Source organism: Triticum urartu, chromosome 5A (assembly GCF_056163025.1).
Source record: "Triticum urartu cultivar PI428250 chromosome 5A, HENAU_Tu73, whole genome shotgun sequence".
In the NCBI taxonomy this organism is placed as follows: domain Eukaryota; kingdom Viridiplantae; phylum Streptophyta; class Magnoliopsida; order Poales; family Poaceae; genus Triticum; species Triticum urartu.
The window spans coordinates 470,410,313-470,424,342 of NC_141877.1; the positions used below are offsets into that span (position 1 = coordinate 470,410,313).

Sequence of the window (14,030 nt, forward strand, 5' to 3'; positions counted from 1 at the left end):
TCATAAAAGGCTTATGTCCTTAATACACCGCTCAGTGCGCTGAACCTCGAACGTCGTCTGTGGATGTTGCGAACATCTGACATACACATTTTGATAACTACGTGATAGTTCAGTTAAACAGTTTAGAGTTGAGGCACCGAAGACGTCTTAAAATGTCGCGAAACATATGAGATGTTTCGAGGGCTGAAATTGGGATTTCAGGCTCGTGCCCACGTCAAGAGGTATAAGACCTCCGACGATTTTCTTAGCCTGCAAACTAAGGGAGAAAAGCTAAATTGTTGAGCTTGTGCTCAGATTTTCTGAGTACAACAATCGCTTGAATCGAGTGGGAGTTGATCTTCCAGATGAAATAGTGATGGTTCTCCAAAGTCACTGCCACCAAGCTACTAGAGCTTCGTGATGAACTATAACATATCAGGGATAGATATGATCCTTGAGCTATTCGCGACACCGCGAAAGTAGAAATCAAAAGGGAGCATCAATTGTTGATGGTTAGTAAAACCACTAGTTTCAAGAAGGGCAAGGGCAAGAAAGGGATACTTCATGGAACAACAAATCAGTTGCTGTTCTAGTGAAGAAACCCAAAGTTGAACCCAAGCCCGAGACTAAGTGCTTCTGTGATAAAGAGGAACAGCCACTGGAGCAGAATTACCCTAGATACTTGGTAGATGAGAAGGCTGGCAAGGTCAATAGAAGTATATTGGATATACATTGTGTTAATGTGTACTTTACTAGTACTCCTAGTAGCACCATGGTATTAGATACCAGTTCGGTTGCTAAGTGTTAGTAAACTCGAAATAAAAGACTGCGGAGTAAACGGAGACTAGCTAAAGGTGAGCTGACGATATGTGTTGGAAGTGTTTCCGATGTTGATATGATCAAGCATCGCACGCTCCCTCTACCATAGAGATTGGTGTTAAACCTAAATAATTGTTATTTGGTGTTTGCGTTGAGCATAGACATGATTGAGTTATGACTATCGCAATGCGGTTATTCATTTAAAGAGAATAATAGTTACTCTGTTTATTTGAATAATACCTTCAATGGTCTTGCACCTAAAATGAATGGTTTATTGAATCTCGATCGTAGTGATACACATGTTCATGCCAAAAGATATAAGATAGTAATGATAGTACCACCTACTTGTGCCACTGCCACGTAAGTCATATCGGTATAAAACGCATGAAGAAGCTCCATGTTGATGGATCTTTGGGCTCACTTGTTTTGAAAAGTTTGAGACATGCAACCATGTCTATTGGTGTATATGCATGAAGAAACTCCATGCAAATGGACCGTTTGGACTCACTTGATTTTGAATCACTTGAGACATGCAAATCATACCACATGGGAAAGATGACTGAAAGCCTCGTTTTTCAGTAAAATGGAACTAGAAAGCAACTTGTTGGAAGTAATACATTTTGATGTGTGCAGTCCAATGAGTGCTGAGGCATGTAGTGGATATCGTTATGTTCTTGCTTCACAGATGATTTGAGTAGATGTTGAGTATATTTACTTGATGAATCATGAGTCTGAATTATTGAAAGGTTCAAGTAATTTCAGGGTGAAGTTGAAAGATCGTCGTGACAAGAGGATAAAATATCTATGATATGATCATAGAGATGAATATCTGAACTACGAGTTTGGCACAGAATTAAGACATTGTGGAAATTGTTTCACAACTAATACAGCCTGGAACACCATAGTGTGATGGTGTGTCCGAACATCATAACTGCACCCTATTGGATATGATGCATACCATGATGTCTCTTATCGAATTACCACGATAGTTTATGGGTTAGGCATTAGAGACAACCACATTCACTTTAAATAGGGCACCACGTAATTCCGATGAGATGACACCGTATGAACTATGGTTTAGAGAAACCTAACCTGTCATTTCTTAAAAGTTTGGGGCTGCGACGCTTATGTGAAAAAGTTTCAGGCTGATAAGCTCGAACAGAAAGCGGATAAATGCATCTTCATAGGACACCCAAAACAGTTGGGTATACCTCCTGTCTCAGATCCGAAAGCAATAAGGGATTGTTTCTAGAATCGGGTCCTTTCTCGAGGAAAAGTTTCTCTCGAAAGAATTGAGTGGGAGGATGGTGGAGACTTGATGAGGTTATTGAACCGTCTCTTCAACTAGTGTGTGGCAGGGCACAGGAAGTTGTTCCTGTGGCACCTACACCAATTGAAGTGGAAACTTATGATAGTGATCATGAAACTTCAGATCAAGTCACTACCAAACCTCGTGGGATGACAAGGATGCGTACTACTTCAGAGTGGTACGTAATCCTGTCTTGGAAGTCATGTTGCTAGATAACAATGAACCTACAAGCTATGGAGAAGCGTAGGTGGGCCCGGATTCCGATAAATGGCTCGAGGCCATAAAATCCGAGAGAGGATCCATGTATGAAAACAGAGTGTAGACTTTGGAAGAACTACTTGATGGTCGTAAGGCTGTTAGGTACATATGGATTTTAAAAGGAAGACGGACAATGATGGTAAGTATCACCATTAAGAAAGCTCGACTTGTCGTTAAGATGTTTCCCGACAAGTTCAAGGAGTTGACTGCGATGAGACTTTCTCACTCGTAGCGATGCTAAGAGTCTGTTGGAATTATACTAGCAATTACTACATTATTTATGAAATCTTGCAGATAGGATGCCAAAACATTGTTTCCTCGACGGTTTTTGAGGAAAAGGTTGTATGTGATACAACCGGAAGGTTTTGTCAATCCTGAAAGATGCTAACAAGTATGCAAAGCTCCAGCAATCCTTCTAAGAACTGGAGTAAGCATCTCGGAGTTGGAATGTATGCCTTGATGAGATGATCAAAGTTTTGGGTGTATACAAAGTTTATGAGAAACTTGTATTTCCAAAGAAGTGAGTGGGAGCACTATAGAATTTCTGATGAGTATATGTTGTTGACATATTGTGGATCAGAATTGACGTAGAATTTCTGGAAAGCATATAGGGTCATTTGAAAGGTGTTTTTCAATGGAAAACCTTGATTAAGCTACTTGAACATTAAGCATCAAGATCTATAAGGATAGATCAAAATGCTTAATGGTAATTTCAAATGAGCACATACCTTGACATGACCTTGAAGGTGTTCAAGATGGATCAGTCAAAGAAGGAGTTCTTGCCTGAGTTGTAAGGTATGAAGTTAAGACTTAAAGCTCGACCACGGCAGAAGAAAGAGGAAGGACGAAGGTCGTCCCCTATGCTTTTGTCATAGGCTCTCTACAGTATGCTATGTTGTGTGCCGCACCTGAAGTGTGCCTTGCCATGAGTCAGTCAAGGGGTACAAGAGTGATCCAAGAATGGATCACAGGACAGCGGTCAAAGTTATCCTTAGTAACCAGTGGACTAAGGAATTTTCTCGATTATGGAGGTGGTAAAAGAGTTCATCGTAAAGGGTTACGCCGATGCAAACTTTGACACTAATCCAGATTATTCTGAGTAGTAAACTGGATTCGTATAGTAGAACAGTTATTTGGAATAGCTCCAAATAGAACGTGGTAGCTGCATCTAGGAGATGACATAGAGATTTGTGAAGCACACACGGATCTGAAAGGTTCAGACCCGTTGACTATAACCTCTCTCACAAGCATAACATGATCAAACCCAGAACTCTTTGGGTGTTAGTCACATGGGGATGTGACCTTGAGTGTTAATCACATATCGATGTGGATTGGATTATTGACTCTAGTGCAAGTGGGAGACTGTTGGAAATATGCCCTAGAGGCAATAATAAATTGGTTATTATTATATTTCCTTGTTCATGATAATCGTTTATTATCCATGCTAGAATTGTATTGATAGGAAACTCAGATACATGTGTGGATACATAGACAACACCATGTCCCTAGTAAGCCTCTAGTTGACTAGCTCGTTGATCAATAGATGGTTACGGTTTCCTGACCATGGACATTGGATGTCGTTGATAACGGGATCACATCATTAGGAGAATGATGTGATGGACAAGACCCAATCCTAAGCCTAGCACAAGATCATGTAGTTCGTATGCTAAAGCTTTTCTAATGTCAAGTATCATTTCCTTAGACCATGAGATTGTGCAACTCCCGGATACCGTAGGAATACTTTGGGTGTGCCAAACGTCACAACGTAACTGGGTGACTATAAAGGTGCACTACGGGTATCTCCGAAAGTGTCTGTTGGGTTGGCACGAATCGAGACTGGGATTTGTCACTCCGTGTAAACGGAGAGGTATCTCTGGGCCCACTCGGTAGGACATCATTATAATGTGCACAATGTGACCAAGGAGTTGATCATGGGATGATGTGTTACGGAACGAGTAAAGAGACTTGCCGGTAACGAGATTGAACAAGGTATCGGGATACCGACGATCGAATCTCGGGCAAGTATCGTACCGATGGACAAAGGGAATTGCATACGGGATTGATTAAGTCCTTGACATCGTGGTTCATCCGATGAGATCATCGTGGATCATGTGGGAGCCAACATGGGTATCCAGATCCCGCTGTTGGTTATTGACCGAAGAACGTCTCGGTCATGTCTGCATGATTCCCGAACCCGTAGGGTCTACACACTTAAGGTTCGATGACGCTAGGGTTATAAAGGAAGTTTGTATGTGGTTACCGAATGTTGTTCGGAGTCCCGGATGAGATCCCGGACGTCACGAGGAGTTCCGGAATGGTCCGGGGGTAAAGATTTATATATGGGAAGTCCTGTTTTGGTCACCGGAAAAGTTTCGGGTTTTATCGGTAACGTACCGGGACCACCGGGAGGGTCCCGGGGGTCCACCAAGTGGGGCCACAAGCCCCGGAGGGCTGCATGGGCCAAGTGTGGGACGGGACCAGCCCCAGGTGGGCTGGTTCGCCCCCCACCAAGGCCCAAGGTGCAAGGAAGAGGGGAAGGGGGCAAACCCTAGGGCAGATGGGCCCTAAGGCCCACCCTGGTGCGCCTCCCCCTCTCCCCTCCCCTTGGCCGCCCCTAGATGGGGTCTAGGGGGCTGCCGCCACCCCTAGGGAGGGAACCCTAGGTGGGGGCGCAGCCCCTCCCCTCCCCCTATATATAGTTGAGTTTTGGGCTGCCCAATACACATGAGTTCCTCTCCTTCTTGGCGCAGCCCTACCCCTCTCCCTCCTCGCGGTGCTTGGCGAAGCCCTGCTGGAGTACCACGCTCCTCCACCACCACCACGCCGTTGTGCTGCTGCTGGATGGAGTCTTCCTCAACCTCCCCCTCTCTCCTTGCTGGATCAAGGCATGAGAGACGTCACCGGGCTGTACGTGTGTTGAACGCGGAGGTGCCGTCCGTTCGGCACTAGGATCTCCGGTGATTTGGATCACGACGAGTACGACTCCTTCAACCCCGTTCTCTTGAACGCTTCCGCATAGCGATCTACAAGGGTATGTAGATGCACTCTCCTTCCCCTCGTTGCTGGTTTCTCCATAGATAGATCTTGGTGACACGTAGGAAAATTTTGAATTTCTGCTACGTTCCCCAACATACAGACTTTCAAGAGATGGGAGAGAGACATCATTTGCAGTTATCATGTCTTTATGGGTGTGCTCTAGCACAACATCTGAAGAGAAAAGTTTTCTCCAATTCTTTATTTTCAAACTCTTTAAAAAGACGAGTTGACTTAAACATTTGAATGAAACAGAAGTTAGGTTTTCACACTCCAATATCTATAAGTATTTGATATCCTTAAGATTATGGAGTGCCAAAATTTTATAATCGAAGCTAAGCTATCATCTCACCAAAAGGCTCACACAAAAGTCCATTTCCGCTAATTTTGATTGTTTCCATGGAAGATCCTTCCATTGTCATATTTTTTTGGAACTCTGCAGATTAATAGTTCAAAAATATGGTTGAAGGCGGAAGGGTGATCTACACTTGCAAATGAGGACAATCACACATAATGATTTTTCGCAGACAGGGCAACAAGGACTTATGCTCATTTTCATAGTTATAACCCTTTTGAAACGGATCAAACACCTCAAACTGCAGGGCAACTCTGGATGTCCATCACCCTTAAAATGGACATCAAATCTCCAACAGAAGTGTAAGAGCATATCTATAAATCTGGCATTCCATCTAAAACCAGCTCCTCCAATGACAGAACTGATACTTCTCTTACTCTTTGCATGTTGTGCAACTTCAACCTTTTAAGATAGCTCAAGAGCGGGGTTTGCTCCTCCGACGATGGAGAGATATTCTTAGGATCCTCTTGGCATGACGACATCCATCATTGCCTGGCTAGACTCAGGTGAGAAAAAAATAATGAAATTAAAAAAGTTTGCTTTTTCAATAAATCCTCATGAATTTCAAAAAATCTCAAGAATTCAGAAAATATTCAAAGATTTGACTTTTAACAAAATGTTTGTGAATTTTTCAAAAGTTCATGAGTTTGAAAAAATACCAGGAACCAAAAGAGATGGGACCGAGAGACGGTGCGTGTCAGCTCCCATCAGGCAGGCCCTGACTAACGGCCCATATACGCCCAAACCTGGCCACACGGCCCGGCCCGCCCTAGACAGGCCAGGTAAGGTACAGCCCACACAGACACTCCTAATGCACGGACCGTCCATACACGGCACAAAAAGGAAACGGGCCGGCCCATCGGCATGTTTAGCCCACCGACCCACACATGATTTGGGTTGTTTTGGGGGCTAATATATATTTAAAAATCTTTAAGAAATAATAATTTTTTTAGACAAAATAACAACAACAGCAATAATAATAACAATAACAACAACAAGAATAATAATAATAATAATAATAATAATAATAAATGAATGGGTCGTGTCATGCCGACACTTGTGCGCAGCCTCTGAGGCTAGGCACGGGCCTAGGTGGGCCATGTTCTAGCATGATCCAATTATAAAATGTGTCGGGCTAGGCCCACCATGGGCCGGACACGCGGGCTATCGGGCCAGCACACCAGGATCTGCCCATTTGGCCACCTTTGTATACATTCTGGCCTAATTCCTACAACCAAGCTTAATTAGGGTGCTAACGCAGCAATCATTAACGAAATCAAGCCCATGCAGAAAGAGACGAAGCATGTTAATTTCTACCATGAACGAAGGGACGTTAACATAGCTAAGAGAGGCCAATCAGGTGGCAGATGAATTAGTAAAGAACTCTTTTACTACTAGATCCTCTAGTTCTTGGGATGATGAGCGTTGGAATTATGTGTCCTGCAACTATATTCAAATTACCATGAGTTAATAATATTCGAAATACCTCATTATGGAATTATACATGTATTTGTGCATGGAATTACTTTACATGATTATCATGGAATTATCACTTGTTGGAATATACTTAAGTTATATGCTTAAGGAAGCTGGTCGATTATCAATGGAATAAATGTGCGATTTATATTGGAAAGACTACCCGGGTACGGTGATAATCGGAAGGAGCTAGATCATATAGTTAGATTACAGCCCTAATATTGATCTTCATGATTAGAGGAATTTACACTCTATTATGACGCGTTGCTCACAAGCGCGTGCTCCGCGGACATAACGGGTAGAATCCGTTAACAGACAAAGATGATCGTGGTTGGTAATTTGATCTGGACTCTATCCCGGAAACTAGTGAAAAAAACTAGGAATCTTATATTTGTATAAGAAATTGACTCTTTGGAAAGACAGTATAAGAAGGTCCCTATCCCCTAGCCTCAGATATGCGAATTGTGAGCGGCACCACAGATAAGCGCAGAGGAATTAGGGGGTAGACCGCAAACCCTAAATTTTTAACATTGGCATGCGAGCTAGGTTATGCGGTCTCCACCGTCATCCAATCCGCTGCCGTGTACTCTGTCATAGTATGGTCGCTTGATCTTAATCCGCGGTTCACCGCTTGTCTCTCGCATCGATTTGTCATCGCCCGCTTTTTTGCTCTGCGTTGATTTTGTCCGCCCGTGAGATGGGATGCATCAGGAAAGGAATCAAGCACGCCACAACTTGGCACGTGGATCAAGGAAGGGAAAGAACTCTAGCATATTCACTCAGATCAAGGAATACTAATACAGCTTGCATGCCTCGATTTGGAGATAGACGGGATCTACAAGACAGAATTTTTCCGGCGACACTCTATACGCTGGCTCCATCACGCCATACTCCGCCGCCCCAGTCGAGCACGACAACCCCGCTGCGTCTGAGTTACCTATCAACTCTGTATCGAGGCCAGGTACGTACAACTCCGTCTGCTGAAGCATCCGGTTGCTGCAGATCGGTGGAAATCAAGACCAACCGAGGAAGGCTAGTGTTTCTTTTTGCTACTACTACTTTGATTCATTAGCCAACACGGGAATCTGCTAAGGATTTCATTGATGTTTTGATTCTTCACTCACGTGGACTGGGGAAACATGCATGTCATTGTTGCCATGCTGTGATCAAGTCTAAAAGTAATCTCCTCCAAGACCTCGTGCGGTGGATTGATGGACACCGGATGTTGTACTATTCTGTGTATGCATGTGCATATTAATATGCAATCTCTAGATACATGAACCATTTGGACAGCAGGCTAACAATATCATCTACAATTTCAATTCAAGCCGATGGAATAATAGGAAAGAGAATTTTGTCAGAACGTTTTTGTCAAGTTCGAGCTCTACTTACGCCCCGCTGGCCGCTCTATATTCCGGAATTTGTTGGCATACTGGGATGTCATCCGAATACTCGGGAACCCATCGGAGTAGTCCGCCGTCACACTGACACTCTGCCCCGATGTTGCTCCGCTGAGCTATGCTTGTTGTCACGGGCCACTGCTTCCGGCTTGTCAGTGGAACTGGGGAAGGAATATTCTATCTTGCAATTCTCATTGATTTACTTTATTGGATTACCGGTTAAAAATCTCCTAATTTGTTTGGTTGCTAATCCACTGCTTGTAAGTCACAAGGAAAAGACATCTACCCCTTGGAAGAAATTCAGCAGGAACTCCGGACTAAATTTGTGGATGGACTGCACGGAGCAAATGATTGCATATTGAAAATTGCCATGATGAAAAATTCTGCAGAAAATCATGCGTACTTTGGAAAGGGATATCATGCAATTGTTATTATTGAGCATCACTTGTTTATATGGAGGAATGTAGGAGTTACTCCAAGGAAAAGGAAATTTGCTCTTCATTTGTAAGTGTGTCTAATGATAATATTTGCACTATATATTTATCTTTGGATTATGGTGTTTGTTTTTATACATCATATATTGTTGGAATACAATGGAAACTTTAATGGTATATAACAGTTCCAAAGGAAATTATATTATATATATTTATGTGCTTTGTCATTGCTACTAAATCTTATACACTTTGGAATTGAAAATTTTGCCATGAAACTCCTTTGTGGAGGAAAAATATTACTATTATAGGACACTCTATGAAACTTCAATGTGAAGGGATTTAATTTATTTTTATATCTTGGAACCCATTGATTATGAAATACTATTTGGAAAAGGTAGAGTGGAACTATAGCTCAATGATAAAATTAGTGCAGTACGGACTTTCACACGATGGTCTATTCTTTCTTGATGGTCCATTGGAAGTTAGGAACCCAAATTCTTATTTGGGGAAGATAACTCTATAGAGAGGAATACCGACAATGGGAACACATGCTTGGAATCTTATTATCTACATCATCAATGACTTGCTCACATATCTTGGAACTAAATGAATTGGCTTATTGATTCTGGAATTCTAGACTTCAGTGGGAGGACTATGGTATCTTGTGAAGCATATATGATGGTATTTTCGGTTTATATACACTTTTTCTGAAGGTGGGAAAAGAAAAAAGCTTCACATCATTATTTACTTTGGTAACCTTATGGTATTTTCTTTGCACTCCCACTAGAGGTCAGGTTATCTATTTTTATCTCATCACTGATGATTGCACTTGATATGGTTATGTTTATACTATTTCAAAATACAAGTCAGAATGTTATACTGTGCTTGCCACATGTTATACTGAAGTGGAAAATCAGTTGATTAAATAATATCATAGTTTTAACAACTAATTGGTGGGGGAATTACACTTCGGGAATATATCATTTGTATGTAAAGAACATGGAACTATTCACCATTGTAATATACGGTACACTCCACAATTGAATGGAGGAATTAATTGTCTTGTGTACTCCCTTGTTTCTTTGGAAATAAGCATTGCATGCTATCATTTGTTGATATCATTCTCCATCTAGTACAGTCACTTGACTGGAAGGAAATCTTCTATTTTGGCATGAAATTCTCAGTTATTACAAAGCGCACACCAGGAATTTTTTCTGGTTATTCTAGTAGACCAAAGGGTGTTTCCTTAGTTATTTTGAAAAAGAATATTGGTGGAAAATAGGAACACAATCATTTTTATGATCAGGGTGGAATTATTGACATTCATACTAAAATATAATCTTGACCCTAAGGAAACTACAGTGACAATCCCCACATGACATGCTTAGGATAAGTGGGAGGAATAAGTTTGGAATATCATGTCTGGATAATTGTTATGTGTTGTTGGCGGATGTCACTCTAAATTTTAGAGGAATCACTAAATTCTCTTAAGTTTTTTTTGAGTGTCAACTATGAGTGGAAGAATTGCGGGAATGAATAAACTCAAATCAGGAAGAGCATAATTTGGGAACTTAATATCATACCAAATAACCGCAAGCCTATTGTCTGGAAGTATTTTTTGTAAGGATAATTGGCTCACTGGAATATTATAATGTCACTTTTCTTATTCAATTATTCACACAAAGGGAAATAAACTTTGTGGAAACTCTCTCTCCCGGAATTTTGGGAAAGGGGAACTAAAGACATGGTTTGCTAATTGAGTATATTAATGTATGGTCTTATAACAAGCTTCACATCAATGGAGTAGCAGGTCATATGGTTTTGTAAATGAAGCAAGGCGATCATCTACAAATGTAAGTGTAAAGTATTTTGCATTATTATTATATATGATAACATTGTTTTGTCATTTGCAATAATAAAGTCACATTGATGGAAGTGAAAGCTTGGTCGTGTTTTAACTTTCATACGAAAGGAATGTTTGAAGCTTCCTGTATTTTGGGAGTGGAACTACATACGATATGTTTTTTATACGTTTTCTATGGAAAATTGCAAACTTATTAAAGTACCTGGAACCAAACTCGGTGAGGAATTATGTTTGAATTCCTGAAGAAAAATGATAATAAATGGTATTGAAATTTACTTTATCTATGTTATACAAGCATACCTTAGTTTTCGGAATTTATGTTGTATTCAAGCAGTGGAAGGAAAGATGAGCAGCTAAGGGAATCTCACATATCATATAACATTGTGGAAAGTGCATCGCAATCTGTCACTTGTTTCTGTAATTTATATTGAAGTTAAACACATTGAGGAAATTTTACTCTATCTACAAGATGAGAAATAAGTCCAGGTACGCATATTCAATTTTTTTGTAGTACTAATATGGTGCAGGTTCACTAACCCAAGTCAGGAATTTCTTTCAACACATGATTAATTGTGGAACTTCATTAACTAATTGGATTCGATATTTATGTGGTTTTGAAAGTTTATTGAACATGGTTATCTTATACTTGACTCAATGTGGAATTAATCATATTATCAGATATGTGATGGAAAATAATTGATGCGGAATTTCACTTAAGGAAACAAAATACTCAAGGTGCCTATAAAGGTGGAATTACGCTCGAGAAAATAATACTCGAGGCGCCGAGGATAGCTATGCTGGAATAATTAGGCGGAAACTAAGGTCTCTAGTGATCTTAAGTGTCACAGCAAGGAAACATCACTAGTAGAAAAACACCTATTAGACCCGGTTCGTAAGGGCCTTTAGTCCCGGTTCATGAACCGGGACTAATGGGTCGTTACTAATACCTCCACCCATTAGTCCCGGTTCAAACACGAACCGGGACCAATGTTCCTCCACGTGGCCCTGTGCGCCGAGCCCAGTCAGGGGGCCTTTGGTCCCGGTTGGTGGCTCCAACCGGGACCAAAAGGCATCCACGCGTCTGCATTCCAGTGGCTGGGGTTTTTGTTTTTTTTTGAAAGGAGGGGGGTTGGGGGTTTTGGGGGGTTAATTTAGGTGTTTCGTATATTGTGTTAGCTAGCTAATTAATAGAGAGAAGTGTCCTCTCTTATGTCCGTGCTTGGTCGACGCTACGTAGTATATATACATAAGTGATCGAGAGAACCATTCAGTACAGAAGTTCGTCATGCATACCGAGAGAAGTGATCGATCGACCTCTCCTTCTCCGAGAGGTTGGTCGAACAACAAGTTTTTTACTGGCTACATACATGTATAAGATCTCTTAATTACAAACCCCTAGCATTTGAAATCAATTTTCACATGGTATTCTCCGGCTTTACTGATGACGTGTTCAAGAAAGAATCCCGCCAATTCCTCTTGAATTGCTTTCATGCGATCTGGTTCTAGGAGTTCATCCCGCATCTGCCACGTCTAATTTGAAGAAGGGGGTTAATTAATACATATATATGAATGAAACTCAACAGAAATGATGGTGTAATAAAATGAAATTGTGAATATTATTGCTTACGCACTTCATATTGTCTTCTAGAGTAGCCCCGCTTGTTTTTCAAAGTCGCGTTGTGGATGAACTCGCACACGTAGTATCCATAGAAATCATTCCCTTCCTCCTGCCACAAGCACTTTACGAGAAATAGAGGTCAATCAAACTGATAATCAAGCATTATAAATGGCATTGATGAAAGTATAGCTATAGAATCAACGGGAGATGCGCGCAACTAGCTAGCCAGTAGTACTTACTTTCGGGTATGTATATCGCAGCTCCTTTGGCAGTCCCGGAGCTTGTGCGGTGAACTTATTCCAAACCCTGCAAGACAAAGTTACTTGAGATATCAGGAAATGAACAAAAAGTTGCCGATATGGTGCGATAATGATCGATTGAACTTACTTGCTGAGCATTTCAGTGATGTCCGCATAGGTTTCGGGATCTTTCCGTCTCGAGTCTAAGACGGTTACTAGTCCACGCTCAAGCTTAATCTCCATAAGAATATAGTGGTACCTGCGCACGCATGCATAACTCATCAATTACATTACTATAACCTCGCTCGAGTAATAAGGGAAACCGAATATGCACACGACAGTAACACTCACGGGCCGTTGTAAGGAAAGAGTATGGTATCTTTGTTTTGATTTTTGATCAAAGATTGTAGCAAGTTGTCCTCGGCCTCTTCGACGTGCTTTTTAACCAGAAATACATCTATGATATTTGTGTTAATGAACCCAATATCATAAATTTCTTGTTTTTTGCACTCGACGATCTTCAATCTGCATAATATATTGAGGATAATTAATTATAAATACATGCAATGAAAGAGCCGAGCTATATATAGAGACTTAATGACAGAAATAGTACTTACAGGCAGTAGCAAAAGACCATTAATTTATCGAGGGCCTTTTGATTGAAGAACTCGAAGAACTTCTCAAATGGAACACACAACAGATCATTTGAAACGAGGTCGTGCTCCTCTTTAATGTTCAGATACAAACTGTTCTTCCCCTCAGACTCTCTGCAGGTTTTCATGTACCAACTATGGAATCTTCGCATCATTGTTGTCAGAGATTTTTCATCTTTGACGAGAGGCTTCCCGTACTCGTATCTGAATTCATCCACCTCCATGAAATCAGGAAGTGCATCGTCAGGCAGGTAATCTTCAAGATTGCCATAACCGGCCACCATCCCCGGAGGATTAGACACATTGAGCGGGGGGCACGATTGCTGTGCTTGTTCGCCGAGCTGGGCAATTTTTTTCCCCTTTGCTCGTTCTTTTAACCTTTTATCACTGACAGTAGTTCCCGACCGCTTGGCTTGGAGATATGTCTGTTCAGTAATGCGCTCATAGTTGGTTCTCGGCGGAGACTTTGGTGGTTTCCTCAGGGCATCGAGAGTGCGCTTTGCTTTCACCGGATCTACCTTCTCCTCCGGAGGTGGATGTCTCTTTGCTTTCACCCCTTCAAAGAACTCCTTCACGTGGGTCTGCACGATCAT

General features: G+C 41.4%; 1 protein-coding gene across 1 annotated transcript; it reads right to left on the bottom strand.

Moving 5' to 3' along the window:
* On the bottom strand, positions 1-14,030 carry LOC147972025 (uncharacterized). The gene is made up of 7 exons (XM_087524208.1): positions 13,402-14,030; positions 13,136-13,309; positions 12,933-13,043; positions 12,785-12,851; positions 12,559-12,666; positions 12,347-12,457; positions 1-57 (listed from the first exon to the last, which is right to left on the bottom strand). Exons 1-7 carry the CDS (start codon positions 14,028-14,030, stop codon positions 1-3), a joined length of 1,257 nt encoding a protein of 418 aa, XP_087380334.1.

Bases quoted from the DNA above. Each gene is read 5' to 3' on its own strand.
- LOC147972025 (XM_087524208.1), bottom strand. From the start codon at position 14,030: ATGATCGTGCAGACCCACGTGAAGGAGTTCTTTGAAGGGGTGAAAGCA. The intron at 13,310-13,401 runs GTAAGTACTATT...TATATTATGCAG, and splicing joins ATGGTCTTTTGCTACTGCCT to ATTGAAGATCGTCGAGTGCA. The intron at 12,458-12,558 runs GTGCGTAAGCAA...TCTTCAAATTAG, and splicing joins ACTCTAGAAGACAATATGAA to ACGTGGCAGATGCGGGATGA.